The following is a 16,648-nucleotide window of genomic DNA, read 5'->3' as shown; positions in this document are numbered from 1 at the left end:
TTTTTCATTTGATTTGTAAAATTGATTGATTTGTATAAATGCACCCTTTGATTTAATCCCCATTAGTAAATACACTTTTTATTATTCCAAAATGTGCAACGACATACGCAAGATTTGAATAAGAAAAATGTGCAAAGGTCTTTTACTTTAAGAAACACAGCAGCTTAAATCACAATTTAAACGCTTTATTTACAAAACTTTATTTTAATTTTTAATTTTTTTGCTCTTGTGTTTAAGGTAAATGGACGTCTTCCAGTTCATTCATTTTTTTTGTTCGTTTGTTTGTTTGTTTTCAATCAAAAACACATTATCTTCCTCTTGGGCCAAAGTCATTGTCTCTCCCTGTCAGAATCTGATGCCATCCGCTTTACAAAACCGTTTAGGGTTAAGGGTGATAACAGCGGGGCTAAATCTCTTTCGATCGCTGCGAAACCGTGTCATTCAAAGTCATGTAGAGAAACTGAAAGCATCACAAGACACCCCTCTACCTGGGAGGAGAGTTGACGTCACACGGCCTTCGCGGTCGCGACATCTTCTGGTATCTTCACGGTGCCGCTTAAAACCAGGTAAAAACGACCACCGCTATCGGTAGCTCGGAACTTATTCAAAATGAAACGTGTAAATATAAACAATGTGTGCAATGCATGACTCAAGGGCGCATTTCCTCCAATGTGCAAACACATACGTCAAAAATAGATACACCTTCAAAAGTTTGTTTTGGAAAGTAGGACGACGACGTTCGTTGACACTGCCGTTTACGGCGACAGATGAACGCCTCACGGAACAGCAGGTCCCGCGGAGGGGGAAGCGAGTCGTCAGTGGAGCTTTGTCTGAAACATCATCGCCTCCGACGCCGCCGCGCATATTCCGCTCAATCACCACGTGCGGCCGATATATATTAACAAAGACTCATTCATAATTGCACCGTCTTCGTCGCGAGGTGGGGGGAAAGATGCTCCAGTCCCTGGCGAGCAACTCGTGCGTGCGGCTGATGCAGACTCACAAATCGGCGTGGTACTTCGCATCCCTCGTCTTGGGGTACTTCCTTTATCTCATCTTTGGCGCTATCGTGTTTTCGTCTGTGGAGCTGCCCTACGAGGACCTCCTGCGCCAGGAGCTGCGGGCCGTCAAGCAGCAGTTCCTCCAGGAGAACGAGTGTCTGTCTGAGGAGCGGCTGGAGCGCTTCCTCAAGAAGGCGCTGGAGGCCAGCAATTACGGCGTGTCCATCCTCAACAACGCCTCCGTCAACTGGAATTGGGACTTCACGTCGGCGCTGTTTTTCGCCAGCACCGTGCTGTCCACGACAGGTGAGTGCTGCGTTCACGGACCGCAGCCGGACAGGTGCGCGTTTAGCGCGTTTACGAACAGTTCCAGAGAGTCGAGTGGCCTCCTTTTTTTTGGGGGGGGGGGGGGGGGGGGGGCTATTCTAAAGGACCGTGCCTGTTACCTGAGCCCTTGAAAGGCCATGGAAACCCACGGCCTTACTGAACGTAATAGATAGGTAATACGACGCACGGAGGGGTCATTCAGTGTAGGACACAACATAGGAAAAAAAGGAACGAAGAAGTGATCAAAATGAAGCCTATAACTACATCAAGTGATACATTTGTCAGGGCTCACCACCCAATGTTATCCGAATTGTCACGAGGTAGTCTCTACACAAATATTTGTATGTATTTTCTCTTCAGGCATTTGGAAAGTGTCCACGCAACTATTGTGTAACCAGTAAGTCACCTGGTTACACCTAACCTGCAGAACTTTAGTCTGACACGACAGCTTGCTATCTGTGGTTTCAACACTGCTCAGACACAGAAGTAGACAACCGACGCGGAACTCGATGTAGGTGTAGATCAGATAAACGTCTTGCATTTCCCCTTCGGTGGGTTGCCCATGCATTAAAAAAGCAACTTCCCTCTTTTAAAGTTCAACACACTGCAGCATCCATTCGATCACCGTCTGACAGCCAGATGTCAATCTTCTGGGACATTCTAGCCATCGTCATATCTACCAACTTCTGAGGTTGCAATTGTTACAAAGCATCGTGTGAAACAGAGGCTGAGAAGGGGTGGGGGGCGTTTTTTTCAACACAGACATCCGATGGACACCTCCTCATTTTCACACCGCTGTTAGCGAAACGTGGCAGCTTTTAAGCCACAGGCTCACTTCACGTGTTTGGGTTAGAGTCTTACAGTGCGTATTGACACCGCTTCCACTCGCTGCTTCTTTGCTCATTAACACCGACCATTATGGCGTTAGTGCAGTGGATCTTTAGAAGTTTGGGGCTGATGTGTAGAACCAGGCTAAATCACAGCTGAGTGCTACTCAGGAGTTGTGATTAAAAGACGTATTCTTCTCTCTCCCCCGCAGGTTATGGCCACACGGCGCCACTCTCCGATGGCGGGAAGGCCTTCTGCATCATCTACTCGGCCATTGGCATCCCCTTCACCCTCCTCTTCCTCACGGCCGCCGTGCAGAGGGTCATGGTGTACAGCACGCGGAGGCCCGTCTCGTACATCCACAGGCAGTGGGGCCTGTCCAAGCCGCTGGTAGCCGTCGTCCACGCCAGCGTGCTCGGCGTCTTAGCCGTCGCCTGCTTCCTGCTCGTCCCCGCCGCCGTCTTCTCGGGCCTGGAGGAGAACTGGAACTTCCTGGAGTCCTTCTACTTCTGCTTCATCTCTCTCACGACCATTGGCCTGGGAGACTACGTCCCCGGGGAGGCTTCCGACCAGAGGTTCAGGGAGCTCTACAAAGTGGGCATCACAGGTGAGCGCCGTGGTACATGACCTTTGTCCAAGTGGTGGGCAACAGTGGGTTCTAAAATTTGACAGAGGGGCAAAACCAGGAGCAGGTGGATGGAGTGTTTTGGTGACCCACCTCATAGGAGATAAAAATATATCATGGGATGTTCAGAAAACGTGCTTTAATGTCTTTAAGCATTACAACAAAATATGTGTTTTTTTAAGCCCTATGGTGTTTAGCTCTTTCGAGAAATTATTTTTAAAACACTGAAATAATTGATGAAATACAGCTATTTTATAACTTACTCTTACTATTAATACATTTTCTCTGTTCAAGTTCGGTGGGCCGGATTAAAAAAATCTGAGTGTGCCACATATAGCCCCCGGGCCACAGTTTGCCCATGCCTGGTCTAAGGGCTGCAAATACCCTTAAAAAAAAAGACAAACTCTCCTTTTTTGCGCTCCCTGGGTTGACGTCATGCATCACAGACTCTAAGACTGAGATCTGTGGTAAATCAATTTACATAGCAGTATTAACATCGAAAGATCTTAAGAATCAGATTGAAAACAGGTCAGAATATTGCTTCCTCTTTTTTTTTTTTGTTGTTGCTATTTATCGTCGGGACGATGCTCGTCATTGTGTCTAAGCGTTCTATTTCAAACATAATGCTGTGTTACTGCTGTCTGCGGAAGAATTAGCAGTCTTTCAGTGAAACTTTGGAAGTAGCCATCATCACTTGAACGAATCCAAATGCGACCGGCTGATTTTGTAATGATTAACTAATCACAGGAATATCACACTTGGACAGCGTTTATGGTTGTAGAACTTTGGCCTTCACTGGGCGGGAAATAATTTGTGGAGGCTATTCATTTTTTTTTGCAACCTGTTCAACTTGTTCTCCATCTGAAGATCCTCGATTTTCATGGAACGCCGGCGTTCTTTTTTCAGAGTTGGTCCCTAATGTCTTTGGCTCCGCCGACAGTCGAGTCGGTTGAAACGCCAACCGCGTGCGGCCAATTATGAGAACTGAGCCGCGGCCTGATGGAGAACTAGCGAGGAATTGATTGCGTCTGTGCTGCCTGCTGTCGGCAGAGCCGGCAGGAACTAACAGGCGTGGTTTCTTTTCCTTTTTTTCTTTTTTTCTTTTTTCAAAGAGAGCTAAAAATCAAGCTGTGACTGTGCACAAATGAGCCACACTACTCCAGTGAGCTGCCACCTGCTTGTGTGGGTGTGTTTGTGATTGTGCCTGTGCACTACGCGCAAGGGCCCTGGGACGTCATTCAAGCTGCGCGCGGTGCGGCAGTATGTCAGAGGAGAGACGGCTGTGACAGAGCGGCTTTGTTTGCACTAACAACAACAGACACATTTTTAGATTCCAGAGTGAGATGGCGTCGGAAGCGACTCGGTTTTTCACTTTGAGAGCATCCATACGAGAGGAAGGAAGTCTCACAGGGCACTGTTTGACTTGTGCGTTGGCACCAGCTCTAATGATATGACCTCTTTGGACGTGTATTGGGTGTGTGTGTGTGTGTGTGTGTGTGTGTGTGTGTGTGTAGCTCTCATTCGGTGTATAGGGAGTGTCCATACTGTGCAAACAGCGTCACTCAAACCAAGTGCAAACAAAAGAAGGCATCTGAAATACAAGTTCATAGTGAGGCTTCGTGAAATGTTCCATTCGGTTAGGATGCTGAAATTCTTTGACAGGAAAGACTCTGTCGAAACTCTAATTATATTGCTGACAGGACAAGTTATTTGTTCAAGAGTCACTGACAGGTCACACCTGTCACCACCCTTGGGGATTTTTCAAGCTTGATATTTATGCTAGATTGTTCCAAATATGGTAAAAGGTGAAATTTCACTCAGCAAATATTTTCAGGGGATTTCTCTTGTACTTTCAGTCAGCTGTCCTCTTTTTAAAAAAAAACACAATCTCTTTACTGCCATCTTGTGCCAATGATTGTAAACGACAGGTCGAGTAGCCACAGTGAAAACAACAGCACTCCTTTTAATTTCTTATTGTGTGACAGAGCTTTTGAAAAAAAAAAAAAAAAAATCTTAATAAAATATTATACAAATATTATGACAAATGTGTAAAAACTCTGAGGTGATATTGACAGTGATGTTCAGATCTACTCACTCGTCCTTCCACCCTCCTCCCCCATCAGTGTACCTGATCCTGGGCCTGATCGTCATGCTGGTGGTGCTGGAGACCTTCTGCGAGCTGCAGCAGCTCAAGCAGCTGAGGAAGATGTTCTACGTGAAGAAGGAGAAGCCGCAGGACCGCCTGGCCATCCTGGAGCACGACCACCTGTCCTTCACCACCGTGTCCAAGAGGTCCCTGAGCGAAGACAAGGGCCACCATTTCGTCAGCTCCACCACTCTGGTCACCCCCAGCGACGACCGCATGGCCGACTAGGACGCCCGAGCGAGCGGGGGGGGATGTGAAAGCGCCGCGCAGCGCGAGTCTCGACTTCAGGAAATCCGAACATCTCAAATTTTAGCCGCCAAACAAGTTGAGACTCTTCAATCCAGCAAGCAGTATCCTTTTAATAAGCCGCAACACGGCGCTATGTAGCACCGGGGAAATATATGTAGGTTAATAAGGGAGGAAATTAAGATTTTTATAGCTACTATGCGACTGTGAAGCACATGATAGAAGGGAGGCCTCCAAATGTATTACTGGCTTAGGGCAAATTTCCGCTCGGAGCTGGATTATTTATTGCCTGGTTGAGAGCGTTTTAGGAAATAATTGGCCTCTCAAATCTAACTGCTCTCCAGGACGACTTTTCGGTATTCGTCCATAAGGATGGTACATCATTTTTATAGAGTTGAGACACTTGCCAGGAGAAAAAGGGGTGTACATAATAAAGTAAATGTTAACACTCAGTATCTTGACTCAACAAACCCACTGAAGATGAGCCTAAGTGTAGCCCAAACTTTAAAATGAGCCCTGGGGTTTGTATAGTGCTAGCTGCAAGCGAAATCATTGTTAAGAAAAAAGAAAAAAGAAAAGAAGAATGTTTGCTGATCGTCAGCTCTGAAAGGTTTACGATTTGTAAACAAATCATCTTAAACAAAAACAGTATTTTATAGGAGAAATACGTTAGTGCTGCACACTTTTGAAAAAGAAAATGACATATAAAAAATGAAATTTTGGCTGTTTGTTTTGCAGCATATTTCATGGCTCGTCCTTATGAAGGCTGCAGTCGCACTTTTGTCTTTTACGCATTTCATCCTGTGGGGCGAAGAGTGCAGATGTGTGTATTCCACCCCCCCACCCCGCCCTCTCGGCACGTTGCAGCAGTGTTTTCAGAGCTGTCCATGTGTGATAATCGGCACTATGATCTATTGACTCGACTCAACGGCTGAATGTGAAACTGGACTGTGTGAAAAGGCAGCAGCGAGGTTAGTCCAGACGGGAGCAGGGGGAGCCACAGAGAGGTCGGCTGGCCCGCTGCCCTTTGCTGTCAATAACAAAGAGCTCCGTTTGCACATGTAGTGGTGGGGAAAAGATTACGTGTTGAAACACGGTTCCAGTAATTTTAACGTATAAATTTAAAGTTAAACACTGGTGATATTTTTTATTGGCAAGCTAAGCGTTGCTTTTTATCTCCGCCGAAGGCTTGAAAATTGCCCTTTACACAAAAAAAGGGTGTTTGTACGTTAACGTTTGAATGTAAAAAAGGTATATTTTTGGATATAAAAGGGAAGTCTTCAATTTTTTTTAAGTTTAAATTGATTCCGTAATATCAAGGGTACGTACGGAAAGGTGCCATTTGACAGGCGGCGGGAGTTCAGTTCGGAATCCTTTCTGCGATGATCGACCGCTTCAGTTTTTTAATTCGCTCAGCAAGCGAAGTCAATTACAGAATTGAAACCAGTGGCGACGCACTTGTTTGTGTGGCAGAGCGCTCTCAGCGTATGTGATGTGTGGGGCAACTCTTCATGCATAAATCCTGTACAGTTCAAGCATTTACCACTCAGACTACTCTAGTGACCTACTCAGACTGGTTTGTGTACCTCTCATCGTGCTCAACTGAAAAAAAAAAACTGCATGTTTGAGGATTTTTAGCTCGTTTTTGTGTTACACTGTAGTTTGTGAGGAGTTTAGGTTCTGACCTCATCGAGACACTGCCACAACTCTCTGTAATATACTGAATGTAAATATACGTTCTTTGCTGCAAAATGCTTGTTTGCTTCGGTGATTCAAGGCCAGATTGCAAAATGTTTTTATTGTCTTTATTTCGTTTTTATCAGTGCGACAAGACGTTTACATGATTAGTTGCGACTGTGTCATCTGCGGGACATCTCAAAGGTCCGAGCCATCACACTTCTTGCTTTGTTTTTCTTATTACATTAGACCTTTGTTATCAAATAGTCTGCAGAGAAAAGGGAAGACTTGACTTTTGCCTGAAAGTCAGAAGGAGGTTCCTTCCTGACTGTAACATGTTTTTAATGATTTCAAATTAAATAGATTGAGGCTACAGCCCTTTAGTGTTTTCTCACCATCTCAATCATGCAGAACAGTTTGTTTTGGGGGTGTTAGTGAATATCAGAGTAGTTCTTCTTGTTCCGCTGCGGGAACAAATACTGTGTAAAGGCACACAAGTAGCGACATCATTTGTGCTCACGAGGACAACATTGTAACGTGTGTGGGATCTCTGAAATCTGTGAACTCGTCCTCTTGTCATGGTGCTGTTTGTTTTTCTGCACAGTTAGCATTTTTGATGTTACACTGCTGATACAGTAATGCTGGATTGTCATGGAATTTTATGTAAAAATCCATTTTTGGCACAAAACTGGAATGAATGAAACGTAAAATCTCACTGCATCCTCAATAAAGTTGGTGGTTTTACTAATAGTTTGTTTGACTCTTTAGTCGTCTTTTATGTCTGAATACAACTGATCCAGCGGTAACGCAAAATATGTCAACATTTAAATGAACGTACATATAAGGCATTAAACTTAAAAAAAAAAAAAAAAATCTCAGGTGTGATTTTGCAGAAAGAGCAGAAAAAAAGCACAGAGGTTCAGACTCATATGTCCAACACGTCATTGTCTCCTTCACGGAGGGACTGCAACTGAAAGCCGACAAGGGAGTCACGGATGCGTATGGCTGCCTGTCATTGATATAAAATGTGCTCTTTTCTTTAACATGAGAGGCATTGATAGGCATTGAGTTCTCCCTCGGTAAAGAGAAAACACTCATAGCTGCTGCTGATTCATGATGGGGACAACAAAGCTCTAAAAATATCTGGGATCATAGCTTCTTCTTTTTTCTTTTTTTTTTTTTTTTACCACACACTACGAAAAAGAAAGGTGCCAGTAATTAGATATTCATCCACTACACAACACACTGTATTGTATTGTAGAGTCGAAGGCAACCCGTGTCTCGGAGAGGGGGTTGAATATAATTGGGTTTCTTCAGGGGCTCATACAAAAGCGGCACTTGTGTTTTATTCAGCGGCTGTATTTCTTATTGAACAGTGGTATAATTACCTCTGACATCCAGGCACAGCGCGGTGCCGGGCGGCTGAGACAGCGCCCGTGTTATTAGGTTTAACCGGCTGAATAAAGATGAGGGGAGGGCGGCTCCCGTGCTTAGTGTGCAAACACAATTACAGTGTGGGTGCGCAGCGATTGGAAATAGCTGTTGAGGAGCGTTGTCGAGCGCAGCTTGGACAAACACAGCAATCGGGATTGTTCAGTTACATAACGAAAACAACCATGTAATACAAATGTTGGCCTCATAGGATGTAATCAGCATTAATTCGTGTTGTGAGGCTGCAAAGTAACATTAGCATCCCACTCAAGCGGGCCGAGCCATTGTCGTAATTACGCTTAATGTATTGCAACAAAGCAATGACATCCAAATACGTGCCTTGCATAACAGGCATTTAAAGGTTCAGCGTGTGTACCATTTCAGGGCATCCGCTGTCACGCAGTATGGTTAATAATAAGCATTTGTATTTACAGAGAGCGGTTGCTCTTGCACACACGTGGACGTCTTATGAAAATATGTACCTCAGATTTTCTTTTTGGGATTTCATGATTCTACTCTGACATCACAGCTGGTATAAGCAAGTTGGTGTGATCAAGTGCGACAACAGGCAGCTGGAATTTGCAGCAACATTGTTCACGATGTGTTTTTATGACTGTTAGATGCTTGCCAAATTTTACACACTTGGCCTTTAAATTGATTTTTTTTTTTTTTTTTTTAATTATGATAAGAAATTAAAAATATACCCAAAACAATATAACTTATGTATATTGTATAACCATATGTAATATGTTACATATGGCCAAACTTAACAGTAGCATTTAGCCCCCTGTTTACAGTCTCCTACGTGTGATTCATTGGACTTTGTGTTTTGTAGAGACCAAAACAAGTCAGTTCTGAGTTGGTGTCACTTGCCAGTGGCTGATGTCAGCATTCTTTGAAAGGTTTGTGACATCACAAAGGGGGTGGTTGACAAGTAAGAGACAAACATAATCGAGAGTGAACATTGTTAGAATTATTTTTGCATTAAAAAAAAAAAACTTCCACGCCATAACCATACATCACTGATATATATATATATATATATATATATATATATATATATATATACATATATATATATATATATATATATATATATGTATATATACAGTATATACAGAAGTTCAATGGTGCAGTTGGTGTTTAGAGCCTGCAGATGGCAACGTGGAGTGTGAGCGTTTGAATTCCCTGAAGGAGTTGGCAGCAGCAGTGTAATGTGTGTAAGGGCAAGGTCAAATACAAGCGAGTAACCACTGCCAGCGATGGTGCTGACTGCTGGCATAACTGTATATTCGCACACATGCATGGGGCTCGAAACGTCACTGTTAAACCCTGGCAATCTGCAAACTGGCTGCATGAAATGGCAGCAAGCAGAGAAAGCTGATGCCTGCTCAGCATTAAATCGTTTCCGCTTCCATAACGATGACTTAAGTGGATGGATATAAGAATGTCATCTTCTATTCTATGAATGGGTTTCCACGGCAGAGTTGGATGGAATTCAACACGGTGGACGCCGGAGCACCGGCCCATCCACCCATCAGTCATTTTAACTGCAATCCATTTTGTCCGCAACCAAGTTGGCCAACAGAAATGAAAACATGCAAACATCTCAACGAGATCTTGCCAATTAAGTAAAATATAAAAGGCAATACAGGTGAATGGGAAATGTACCACACTCATATAGTGCCTTTCAGCCTCTTCATGGGATCCCAAAGTGCTTTATAAAGCCTCTCATTCAGGCAGCTGCTGCAATGAAAGGTGCTTCCAGGCTCTTTGGGAACAATTTTTGGCTATTAAAATACAGCATTAGCATTATGACATAATAGTAATAGTATGAATAAAATAGAATAGTATTGAACTTCTAAAAAAAAAGTGTTTTTTTTGTTTTTTTTTTACTTTTTTTACTTTTACTTAAAAAAATATTCTGACTGAATGTCAAAGAGTAAAAGTTGAATAAATAAAAGGAGGGAGGATCTGCTGACTGTAAATCAAACTGAACTCTGGATTCCACTTCTGCACACGCCTGCAGCATCTTCACTCACAGCAAAACCAGGCTGCAGTAGCGGACGGCCGAACCTCTGAACAAGACATTGCACGACGCAGCCTGCGAATGCTAATTCACTTCATCCTGCGCACTCTCCGTCCTCCAGCCACTGTTAATTTGTAGCCATACAAGCAAGTACAGAGGAGTTGTCGGTGGGGGAGGCCGGCCCGCCACTCAGGTGTGCGTCGGGGCAGAGCGGCTAGCGCAACCCGCTAAAGGCCCGTGTCTGCACACCGGCGTGAAACCTACTCACTGCTCCTTCTCATTAATATTGCCACTTGATCTTGTCCCCTCATTAATGTGCAGGCAGGAAACTACCTGAGTCGAAGCTGCAGGGATTAAATATTACTCAGGCTATTTTCCGACCATGCAAAAATAAAAAGGAGGGGGTGGGGGTGGAAAACTGAAATCAATTCCAGGCAATCGAAGGCTTTTCTTTAAGGGATCCAGATGTGGCTTTATTTGCAATTTGCAATGAATAATGGATGAGACCAAGCGGGGGCAAAATTACCCACGAGTCTTTGGTGTAACACTTGAACCGAAGCCGAACCCTATGTGGGAAACGTTTCACTGCCCTGTGGTTATTTGACTGCGTCTCTGACAGTTTCCACAACAGCACCAGAGGTCCAGGGACTCGTGGGTCATCCAGGACAGCGGTGGGGCGAGCTGAAGTGAGGCGACGACTGAAATCTACCCTTTAGCACCATTTTCTGGTGGCGGAGCAGCTCTATTTATATCCTGACACACGCACACAAACACACAGGCACACACACACCCGGACTGCGGGAATGCATGAGGCCTCAAGCACAAACACTCCACACTCCCGTCTCTATAACTGCTCTCATTTGCCACTGCAAACACTCTTTGATTATCCGGCAGGAACGTGGGGAAAGCTGGTGACGTTTTCCTATTGATACTGAAAACTGGGATTGTGCATCCGAGGACGTCGTCTCTCACGGCCGCGTCCTCCACGGCCCCACGTGTATATGCAGTAGCAGCAACATACTGGCCTAGTTAACCCGTGCGTGGTTGTGTAAGAGGTGAGACAAAGTGACAGGGGAGAGGACACAGCGGGGAGGCCACACACTGGAGGCGTGGCCATGCAGTCTTTGGGGGATGTTATGCAGGGGAACCTACATAACGTCTCCTCTGCCCCTGTTTTCTAACGTCCTCCTTGGTTGGAAAAGGCAACAAAAAGACAGCGATAAAAAAAAATGATAAAATTGATCAAAATGATCATCCTAATAATAATTTGGTCGGCCAACAGGAAGTGGCTACACCGACAGGAAAAACATGATCTTATTGGTCTACTTGAATGTGATAGACATATATATATATATGTATATATATATATATATATACATATATATATATATATATATATATATGTATATGTGTATATATATATATATATAAATTTACATATAGATATACATTAGGGATGTCCGATAATATCAGCCGTCTGATAATATCAGCCCGATATTAGCATTTTTTTTTGATATTGGCAATATCTGTACGTATTGTTGTGAATAAATCAATAAATCACAGATGCTTGTCGGGGTGCAGGGTTTTTGTTTTTTTTAGCTCATATTTAGCAATGGGCTAAGGACTGAGTCTGTCTACATCTTTGCACTTTTGTTTCCTTTGTGTGCACTTTACCTCACTGATATTCCATGAGAAAAAAAGTTCAAAATAAATGTTGCACTTTTCCATAACTTAAATTGAAGTGGTGTTCTTATTTTCTAAAAACAATGTTAATTTGTGGAATGCAACTAGTGAGACCTCACAATAAAAGTAGGTAATGTGTTCATTCCACGACAACGCCTGCATATATTGGTATTGGTTGTTGTCGGATTCGGATATTATGTATACACACAATTTATTCAACTTAGTGTTTATTTTTTGTAAAACCTCTTTTGATTTCTGCCTCAATGGTTTAATAAGCACTGTGTAATTTTTTATCTAGTACTAAGAACAAATGGTGCGTTCCTTCCTTTTCAAAAACTTCCTACGTTATGTGCACTCCAAAATCCATCAACATTCAGGACATCTTCCGCCCGACAAGTCGTGTTCCAAATTGAAGCAGCTCCTCTTAAATGGGAACACATCATTTTGTCTTTTGCACTCTGTCAGCCCCTGGGCCTCATCAGATACGAGCCACGTTGTCAGGTGAAGAAAGCGTTTGTTAAAGGTTAGAAACGGCGCGGCAGCTAATTGGGAGACCAAAGGCAATTAGGCTCATCCCAGACACAATTTGTATGACAACACGAGGACACGAAGACCCAGATTAAATTTGAGCGCCGCCGATACGCCTTAACGACGACCTAAAAATGGGCCAGTTTTCCCCCTGTCCCGGCGCCCCTCCACTCGACAAAAACAATTGGCTATAAATATTCAAAAGATGCAATAGCTCGTTTTAAGTGGTGAATGTAAGAGAACCTTCAGGACTTGGGGAATTTATTCCTTGTCAAAAAGGGGCAACTAATTACTCCGAATCCCTCTTGGCAAAACAGGCAATGAAAATGCAAAGTAGGTTGATGGGATTTCAGACAGCAAAAAAAGGAGTTGCATTTGGAGAGTAGAGGGCTGGTTTTTGGATTTGACACAAGATAAATGATTTAATTGAAACTTTAATGGAGGGCTGCGCAATCTGTAAAATTGGGCTCTAAGTGTCTAAAAGTGCATAAAGGTGATTAAATAAACTGACTGCAGGGGCAGTGAGTTTCTAATCTACGAGTTAATCAGAAACACTGTTGCTAAGGAGGCCAATGATTCTGACACAATGGACGTTCGGATTGTATTACAAGTTCAACTGACTTAAAGCAAATATTGTTGTGAGATATAAACTCTGAGTAGCTGTTGCCGGGCAGGAAAACAGAGGGAAGATGCCACCCCTTCCCTGCTTTCCATCCCTGGCTATGTTGTCCTCAGCTAACTGGTTCATGTTGTTGACACACAACAGTATTAGCAAGTCCTCAAACCCGCAGAGACGCCGGCCTCTCTCTCTCTCTCTCTGCTTCTCATGGCGGCTGAATAACAAATATACCCTCACGCAATCGCAGGGGCTCCTGGGAGACAGGGTGACAATTCCACAAAGGTTACGGTTCCTCCTGGGTGAGGCAGCATTTAAATCAGACACTGTTTTTCTCCAGCAGTGTCGCCGGGCAGTAAATTGCTCCCCGCTGTGCAAAAGGCACAAATCAAACTCCCGGTAACGCGAGAGGAAATGTTTACCGAATCTTCTACTCGAACTCAAAGCGATGACTTTGCCCTTTGCTCACTGGCTCATAGTTTAACTTCCCCCCTCCGGAGTCGGCCAATCAGCATCGCGGTCTGTGGCACTGTTTCCAGGCTGAGAGGTGCATGAAATATTGATGGCGAGAGGCGAGGGGGGATTTCCATCATGCGCGTTTAAACCGCATGAAAGTGGACACAGGAGGATAAGAGGAAATAATGGCGGCGTCAGACGAAGTGCATCGAGTAGCTCAGCGAGCAGGAGGTTTTCGTGTGCGACTGAGCGCCGGTGGTGTTCCAGGGCCGTCGTGTCGAAGTCGGCAGAGAAGTGCGACGTTTAACGTCAACAGAGCTTTTCCCAGCGGGAGGTGAACGTAAAGCAGCTCGCAAAACCTCCACTCGCCTTCTTCAGTTCCGTAATAGATGCATTAACGAGGTTCACTGGATAAAAAGGTTTGCCGCTAATACACAAAGTCCCAATAACTCTTGTGCTTATATGTCAAAAAAGACTTCCCCTTCCCCCCAAAATGACTTCAATTGATATTTTCAAAGTTTTCCAATCAGATTCAGATGCAGTCACACTAAATAGTATGAACAACTCTGAAATCTTGCTCCTTCACGCCTCCAACGGGAATAGTTTCCAGTGGATCTTAAGATTGTGTTACCAGCCAGCGCCTCCTAGTTGTGGCAAAGCCAGGAAGCAACTGCCGTCTGGCAGCTGCCCTTTGAAGCCCTCAAAAGAAGGAAAAAGAAGACAAACAAGAAGAGGCTGCAGGCAAAGTTGCTGCTGAAGAAAGTAGCACAGCGGCAGCAACCTCAGGGCAAATTACACAAGAAAAGAAAGTGAGAGCAAAGAACAACAAGTTTCCATTTCACCCCTAAATGTCTTTGGTGAGAGTTTAGTTAAACACTGCGGCATATTGCAACTCACTGACTTTACTTCCACTTTACAAACACTTTCCACAAACTCCTTCCGAGATGAATATGGGAATTTAGTAAATTTAACATTTCCCGAGTGGTTGTTTACCAGGTTTGTTAATCATATTCAGTTCTCGGGGGAAAATCTCATGGGTAAAACACTTTGAAATCATCCACACTGTGGTGTTTTTTCGACAGAAAAAGATGACTCTCCTTTCCCTTTAATGCCTTATCCAGTCAGTCAGTGTGCAGCTGTTGCCACCAACAATGACCACATCTCTTTATCACTTGAGCGTTAGCGGTGCTTCTGAGTCAGCGGAGCCCTCACACATTACCGTCATTAGCCGCACGCTGTTTGACCTGTCAACACTTGTGCTGGGAGCGAGCGGAATGACTAAGACTTAAATGGAGCTGAGTCACCGTCAGCCCTGTTTGCCCACTTGGAAAGTCCGTGCCAGCTTTTGGGCAAGCGCAAAAGTCAATCCTGCTTTTGTTTGATGAAAATGAAGCAAACATCCGAGGGCTCCAATTACCGGCCATTAAAAAGCTATGTTAATCAGTTTCTCGTCTCTTGGGAGGATTTTCTTTGTGATTCTTGGCCTTGAGCTTTTGGCTCCTGCCCCATCCTGAATCCATATTTAGAGAGGAGTGCAGCGCCCTGTAGATTAGGGCATCAATTAAGTTACTATTACAGGAGCTCTGGAGTGGAAGATGGTGCGCTGAATGGCACTGGAGGACTTGGACGCGTCAGCGTTTCCCCTCCATCAGTTGTCCCCGATATTTACTTAGGGGTCGGGTCGGGGGTGGGGATTGAGCCTCAAGGCAAAGGTGGCGACATCATTGGAGTTCTTGGCCCAGGCTGGGAATTGATTGGGCTCCGGCTGAGCTGTGAAGTTGCGAGGTGCATTATATAAGATGAACCTGATCCCCCCCCCCCCCCCCCCCGCTTTCCTCTGCAGGGCTGTCGATGGGATGTGTTGACCTGCTTATTGATGACCGGACTTTTTTTTTTCTTTTTTCTTTTTTGCTAGAGTAAGCACACGCACGCACGTGCACGCATACGCATACACACACACACATACACTGTGTGGTTGAGAATGAGCAGCGGGCCGGTCATTGATCAGTGTCAAACCTCTCTTCTCTTAAGAAGAAAGAGAGAAAGAAAGGTAGACAGCTGAGCTACTTGTGCTGCTGGTTGCAGTCAGGATCTCACAGGATGCCGACAAGATGCAGCGAGTGGACCACAGAGCCGGGGCGCACGGACCACGCAGTTCTGTTCACGCAAGGTAGAGCTGCAGTCTTTTCCTTACTGACTCAAAGAGGCTTATCTAAATGCAGAGTGCAACTTTTCTCCCCAGACCTTGTCAATCGTGGATCTAACTGCCAGCGCTAATGTTGGCCTTCGTCTTCTCTCCTCCCTCCCGATTGGAATTTACCTTTGTTGACATGATGGAGTTCGATCCAGCTCGCGCCGATGCTGATAAAGGCTCCCGTGACTACTTACCACGGATGGGAAAGGCAGAGAGGATCCCGAGACAGTTTGCCAGATTTAAATGATCCGAGTTCTAATCACTATCAGTCAAGCTAATTACCCCAGCGGAGTCGTAACCTTGATTGGATGCAATCAAAACCCCAGCGACGACCCTTTTGTTATTCGCGCACGTTGTGATTCCCAGACGCGTGCCGCCGTGTGGAAGAGCTGCCAGCGGAAGCAGGGTATGAATTATAGAGCGAAGCCGACCCCAGTGGCCCGTGAACAGCTGAAAAATCCATAGTGATCAAAGCTGTCTGGCGTGTGTTGTGACTCGATATTTCTGCGATAAATGTGGACAATAACAATAAAAGGAAAAAGTAGGACGACGTGTAAGTGGAAAGCAATGACAACACCGGCACCCGGGTAAAACAACTTTTAGACACCTGACACAAAATGTTCAAAATTGTGCTCTTTTAACGCTTGGGGGAGTTTTGCTCACCCAGTTTTGTGAGTTGTAGTCCTTTCGGTGCCAGCCAGGACATATTGTGCTGTCCCGAGCCATGTATAATTGATGAGGTGTAACATGTGTTTCTTACTTTAAAGCAGGTTGATGAGAGGAGCCTGCTTGTTTTTTCCCCCCATTTATTGTTCCTCTCCTGGGTGTGCTTTTCTGTTACGAAGGTAATAAAAGTGAGGC

The 16,648-nt window shown here is 44.6% G+C and overlaps 1 protein-coding gene across 1 annotated transcript; it reads left to right on the top strand.

The window, feature by feature from the left end:
* Nucleotides 1-783: 783 nt before the first annotated feature.
* Nucleotides 784-7,600, top strand: kcnk1b (potassium channel, subfamily K, member 1b). Its single transcript, XM_076018776.1, has 3 exons — nt 784-1,307; nt 2,368-2,763; nt 4,905-7,600. The coding sequence occupies exons 1-3, from the start codon at nt 953-955 to the stop codon at nt 5,153-5,155; spliced, it is 1,002 nt and encodes a 333-aa protein (XP_075874891.1). The 5' UTR covers nt 784-952; the 3' UTR covers nt 5,156-7,600.
* The last annotated feature ends 9,048 nt before the right edge of the window (nt 7,601-16,648 follow it).

The sequence above is a fragment of the Nelusetta ayraudi genome, unplaced genomic scaffold, assembly GCF_046127955.1.
Source record: "Nelusetta ayraudi isolate G7.1 ecotype Tasmania unplaced genomic scaffold, CSIRO-AGI_Nayr_v1 ptg000008l, whole genome shotgun sequence".
NCBI classification, from domain to species: Eukaryota; Metazoa; Chordata; class Actinopteri; order Tetraodontiformes; family Monacanthidae; genus Nelusetta; species Nelusetta ayraudi.
Note: the sequence above shows the minus strand (reverse complement) of the source record. Positions and strands in the feature narration are given on the sequence as shown.